This window comes from Quercus suber, unplaced genomic scaffold, assembly GCF_002906115.3.
Source record: "Quercus suber isolate HL8 unplaced genomic scaffold, Cork oak 2.0 scaffold_1, whole genome shotgun sequence".
NCBI classification, from domain to species: domain Eukaryota; kingdom Viridiplantae; phylum Streptophyta; class Magnoliopsida; order Fagales; family Fagaceae; genus Quercus; species Quercus suber.
The window spans coordinates 2,178,514-2,184,646 of NW_027069468.1; the positions used below are offsets into that span (position 1 = coordinate 2,178,514).

General features: G+C 35.5%; 1 protein-coding gene across 1 annotated transcript; it reads left to right on the top strand.

The window, feature by feature from the left end:
- Nucleotides 1–2,514: 2,514 nt before the first annotated feature.
- LOC112024624 (pathogenesis-related genes transcriptional activator PTI6) lies at nucleotides 2,515–4,369 on the top strand. The gene has a single exon (XM_024057239.2). It carries the CDS (start codon nucleotides 3,050–3,052, stop codon nucleotides 3,959–3,961), a length of 912 nt encoding a protein of 303 aa, XP_023913007.1. The 5' UTR covers nucleotides 2,515–3,049; the 3' UTR covers nucleotides 3,962–4,369.
- The last annotated feature ends 1,764 nt before the right edge of the window (nucleotides 4,370–6,133 follow it).

The following is a 6,133-nucleotide window of genomic DNA, read 5'->3' on the forward strand; positions in this document are numbered from 1 at the left end:
TAAAAAAACATAATTGAGTGTTTAATACGTGTGTGTGTGTTTTTTTTTTTTTTTAGCTAACAAGTAGGCCTTCAGGTTGGAACTGAAAAAGTAAGCATTATGCGTTGTCTAATTAAGTGAGCTCATATTTTTCAGAATATTTACAAAAGTGTCATTAAGCAATGTTACTTGAAATCTAAAAACTCATAAGAGAAGTTTTTCAAATTCAATATTTAAACACCCTATAACGTAACTCAAACCGAAGAATTGTTAATTTTTTTGTACTAATAGTCTAATTAGCAGCGGCTAGTAGCCTATGCATTTTTTCTCAACAGACTGTACAGAAGTCAAAAGGGATGAAACACATAACAAAAAGTGTAAGCACATGGTGTAACAGTAACACCTTAACTTTTTGGAAGAGTGGTTTAGGGTAGTAGCCATCTTCATTTGGTGAAATAGGTAGATGGCAGAGAAGAGAAAACTAGATTCCAATAATAACTATGAATAATACATAAAATTGTTTTAAGTATTAGATTATCATGTAAGCTCCTATTCTGTAATTTATTGATTTTATATGTTGATAAATCATAAATAGAATAAATATTTGAATTTTAAATATTTTTGTTGTTGAAATTTGAAAATATTAAGATATGTTAATTGATCTTATAATTATTGGTTGATAATTTATTGATCCGAGCGTGTATGTGTGTGTGTGTAATGAGAACAAAAAATAAATAAAAATAACCACAAGAATTTAATTAAGTTTTTGTGAATTTGAAATTACATGAGTCAAATTTAGGCTCGCGGATTGAGGTAAAAACATTGGAATTGGAATTTGGAACACTATAATAAAACAAAAAGAAAAGGAATTGGAAGGTCAGGTAGAAGTTGAGAAACTTGGGTCAAATTGTGTAATGTGGAGCAATCGATTGGGCACAAGAAGCGAAGGTGGAGCGTGGCTGCGAGTCTCACAACAATTCACAACTCCCAAGCATGTTGACGTGGACAGGGCGTGGCTGTATGTATCAGCCTGCTTTTTGAGACAAGTAGTAGTAAAGCTACTTGTTGGTAAGGAAAAAAAAAAAAAAAAAAAACAAAGTGAATTGCAAGTCCTCCAACGTGTCAGTTCCGGTCAGACCAGAAGAAAAAGTCCATTCACGTTTTCTACTATCCTTATTTACAAATTGCTTGGTCGGTTTTGACGGTAGTGTGTTATTAATTATTGAGAGATGGTAAAGAATGCCCCTAAGCTCATGATTAACCATTTACTTAAATAAAATTTTTATGAAAAAAATATATATATTTTAATAGTTTTTTTTTCATTTTTCATAAAAATTGTGTTAATACTTTCTTAAAATAAATTATTTACCATTGTTTTAAAAGCATTTGTTCACATAAACCTTACTTATTATTACAAATGGTAAAATTTCGTGTTTACTGTGCATCATCACCTTAATCCACTCATTATTAGCTTCAACTTGACTAATATAATAATCAAATTGTTTGTTTCACTGTTTGTATATCAGAAAAATAAAAATAAAAAAGTGTTTTGCTGCTTTTTTAGTCCGAGATAGAAATTTTATTACGGTTAATCTATGTATATGTGTATAAAAAATTTTCTTAAAAATTTGAAACTTAATTTTTACTTTTTATCTCATAAAAACTTGTACTTATACAATAATCATTATATCAATGATAAAAACTTGAAACTTAATTTTTACGTTCTACCTCATAAGAACTTGTACTTATACAATAATCATCGTATCAATGATAAGAACGTGTGCCCTCTTATTCTTTTGATTTTCATTCGGTGTTAAATATATAGAATTATTCACAACAATAATTCCTTTCAAATCTAAGATTTCCACAATTCAATAGACTTGTCAATTAGAATATCTTACTGCACATTGGCAGCTTAATTAATCAAAATTCTTTCAATAAAATGACATAAGATTTAGAAAAGTCATTACTTTATTTATTTTTTCTGATGAATTAGAAAAGTCATTACTAAACTCTACTAACTCAGTCCGCACAAACGGAAATTAGGGAACATGTTGAACGAAAAAAAACAAAAAAAGCCCCTCGTACTGTACAAAATGCGTAGCCGTTCAAACTGGGAAAAAAAGAAAAAGAAAAAATCAAACACCCGCCTAAATTAGGACCACATTTTCTCAACTACTTTTGTTGCCAAAAACACATATTTTAAATCCAAAATTTGTTTCCAGAAACGTTTACTTTTTTTTTTTTTAAATACTGTTCTTTCTTTTTCTTTAACTTTTTTTTTTTTCCCTCTTTTGGACCAATAGCTATTTTTCTTTTGAGGCAATTAGAAACAATTATTGGGAAGAAAAAAAAAAAGGATTATTTGTGTCTAGCTTGTGGGGAAGTAGTACTAGCCTATCCTAGTGGTATTGCTGTTGATAGAATAGACAAGTGAGAAAGAAGGCTTCTGACACGTCTCTACTGGCAGCTGGAATCAGCTTCCCCCAAACTTTCCATTTCTCTCTGCTAATGGCCCATGACTCGTAGCCCAGCTCACACTCACACCCCCACCCACGAAAAAAGTCTGAAAATTCACACTCCCCGTGTACTATATATTCACTTCACCCACTCACCTTTCTTCTCGTTTTCTTCTTCCTTCTCACTTTCTCACTCGATCTCTCTCTCTCCCCCATTAGTCACAGCCTGCAAGGGCCTCTCTTTCCCGCCAAAAGCCCAATATCCTGATTAACTTTTTGGGGGGGGTCATAATAATTACATATTGGTTCTTCTCTCTATCTGCTAAAAATCTTTTTGTCCATCCATCTCTGTGTATTTCAAGTACTTGATTTTAAAGTCATCTCCTTTCCTTGCTGGGATATCTACAAAAAGATTTCTCACCCCATATATACAATCAGTACCACTGTCTTTTCTCTTTTCCTTTTTCAATTTCGCTTCCAAGAGGAATATATAGAATAAAAGAATCTTCCTCTTTGCCTTCACTTTTTTTTTTCTCTCACTCTATTTCGTCTTTGTCCCAACTATATGCTTTTTCGACTTTCGCTGCTTTTTCTCCACAACAACAAGTACCATGATAAGTTTCGATGATCCTCCATACTCATCCACCATGTCCGTGCAAACCCCCAGAGTGAAGTACTCAGAGCAAAAAGTGACCACAAGCAAGCTCGTCCCTGACCCAAAAGCCATGCCTTCCAAACTCGTGAGGATCATACACACCGACCCTTACGCTACAGACTCTTCCAGCGACGACGAGCCAGAACGGAGACCAGTACGGAGAATCAAACGGCTCGTCAGAGAGATCAGCTTCGAGCTCCCATCGCTTCCCTCGAGCTCACAGTTGCCAAAGCAAGAGTTACGCAAGAAGAGACCGGCGAGATCCCCGGAATCCGCCGCCGTAACTCGCCGGAAAAAGTTCAGAGGCGTCCGGCAAAGACCGTGGGGTCGATGGGCCGCTGAGATCCGAGACCCGACCCGGAGAAAACGGGTCTGGCTTGGTACCTTCGATACGGCGGAGGAAGCTGCTTCTGAGTACGATAAAGCTGCGGTTAAGCTCAAGGGTCCTAACGCCGTCACCAATTTCCCTAACTCCGTTATGACGGAGACGTCTGTTGACGTGGACAGTGTCAGTTGCAAGGAGATCGATTCTCCTGCCTCGTCTGACGTGGCTTCCTCATCTCCCATCTCAGTTCTCCGTTACGAGGAATCGTCGCCGTCCGATGACCTCAGTTTCGGCGACGTCGACGTTTTCCGGTTAGATTTTGACGTGCCGTTAAATTTGACGAATTTCGTTTTGTCAAAGAAGCCCTTGGTCGAGGAGGTGAAAGAGTTAGAGTTCGATGACTTTGGTTTCGGGGACGTCGATGCTTTCGGGTTTGGTATTGACGGGCCGTTAAATTTGACGGATTCCATGTTGTCTAGAAAGCAACTGGTCCAGGAAGAGGAAGAGTTCGGCGAGTTTGACGTCGATTCGTTCTTAGTATAATAATTTTTCATCTTCTTAAAAGAAAAAAAAAAAGGAAGCACGTGTTGTCGGGAGATATTTCGTACATGGGAGGGACAGTTTGGTAATATGGTACTAGAGATATATCCAACAGTAGTTATGTGGCATAATTTCATTGGTTTATTTCGGGGACGGTAACGAACTGAAAGCCCATTTTTTGTCTGATTTCCGAAAGTAACCTTGATATTTTTGATACTGTATTGGTCAAAGTACGGAGTGTTAATATTAATTAGTAAGAGTTAGCCGGTTTTAGCACTATTATAATACGGCGATTTTGTCTTGTGTCGTGTTACAAAGATTGTCTGTGATGACTAATGAGAGTAATCTGTGTATTGTTCTGTAATTTTCTAAATTATTATTAATTACTATAATTTTATTATTTGTGTATAATTGTAACTGAGTAGTGCTTTTTATCTGGGGCCATTAGTAATATCACTCTTACAATAAGCATTACAATAAGCATTCAATTTGTTTGAAAAAAATTTATAGCTCTACCATTTTTTATTGTAATTTTGTGTATTTTTTTTAAAGAGATCTTTGCAAGGAAGGGCGCTCAAAAGGTTGAGAAGAATTTTTCTTCATACCATCTCTTTGAGAGTAACTTACTGTTCTTTTAAGAATATGCAGTCTCTTTGTTCTACCCATACCAAATAATTATAGCTTTATAGGGTGAAAGTTCATGAGAGTGACCTCAAAATTTAAAATGAGAAAATCTCATAAATATCTGGAGAATCCCTGGGGTTTGACACTTGGATACTACGCCTAAGCGTGGAAAAGTATTAAATAGGATTTTGGTGTTACATAATTGAATATATTAATTAATTAATAGGAGAATGGTATAAAATAGAGTAAAATTGGACTTGTTCTTTAAATAGTAGAAGCTTGTTGAAAGAACCTTCTTCGTCCATCTTGGCAGTTGGGGGTCACTGTTTTCAGTGGCACTGCTCAACTGTGTGGCATTAGATAGGTTTTCACGCATTAGACAGGTGCTGAAAAAGTCAATTCCTTAAAACAAATCGATTCCGTAGTCACCACGCGCTGAACTTTGGCTTCTGTCGGATATCTTTCCTCCTTATTATTCACAACTCACAAGTGAAGTGAGGGTGCGTCTGGACTTTCGAACTGCGAACCGAGAACAATATTATTAAATTTCAAAAAAAAAAAAAAAATGTATTGGATTAAACTTAAAACAATCATAAGGAAGTACACAATTGATGATTTAGACTGTCAAATATTAAAAAGCCCTAATTAATTGGAGAAATTGACTTTTTAATATAGATAATTAGGCAATAATTTGGGGCTAATTAATACTGAAGTCAATTATATATGGCTTAAAATTTGCCAGAATCCCGGTATTTCTACGATTTTAATTTTAAAAAAGGAAACAATGTGGTTGTCACTAGGTTCCTTTCTTGTCTTCTAATCCTACCAACCTTGAGCCAGCTCACCTACCCCTTCTAGTCAAATGCTTGCATGTTCTTCTCTTAATCATAAAATAATCATATGCTAGATCTTAGATTGCCATCAATGTCATGCAAAACTATGTTATTTCTTGCCATTTCTCAAGTTTGAAATAACATGTTTCAATTCTCGTAACATGTTTGAAAGTTCAACTAGCTCAATTAGTGTGAAAACACTAACACTTGTTTAGACCCTCAATTTTAAATTACGGTTTAATTGCTTTTACTCTAATTTATTTAAGTGCGGAACAAGAGTAAAGCACGCGCAATAAACCAGAACACTACTCTAAGTCATAAGTAAGTACAAAAAGCAATAAATGTAAAGCTTAAAGAGTTGGGAAGAGAGATGCAAATACAAGATAATACCGAGATGTGTTATCGAAGAGGAAACTGAAGTACTCGACGAAAAACCTCTGTTGATGCTCGTTTTGGAAGCCCAGTAGCAGGAAGAAGCCCAACAATATGAGCAGAGTAGAGTTAGTAGATTAATAGAAAAAATTATTAAGCCCGAATGGCAGGGACAATGGATTATAGGCCCATAAAGTAAATAAATGGGTCTTGAGGAGAGCAAATGGGCCTAAAGGAGTCCAAAGGGAGAAGTAGTAAACCTATGGGCATTATGAGATGTAGAAAATTAAGAATGGGCCACAGTAAGCCTGAGGTAATAAAGCAAGAAAGTAAGGGGTTAGTGGAA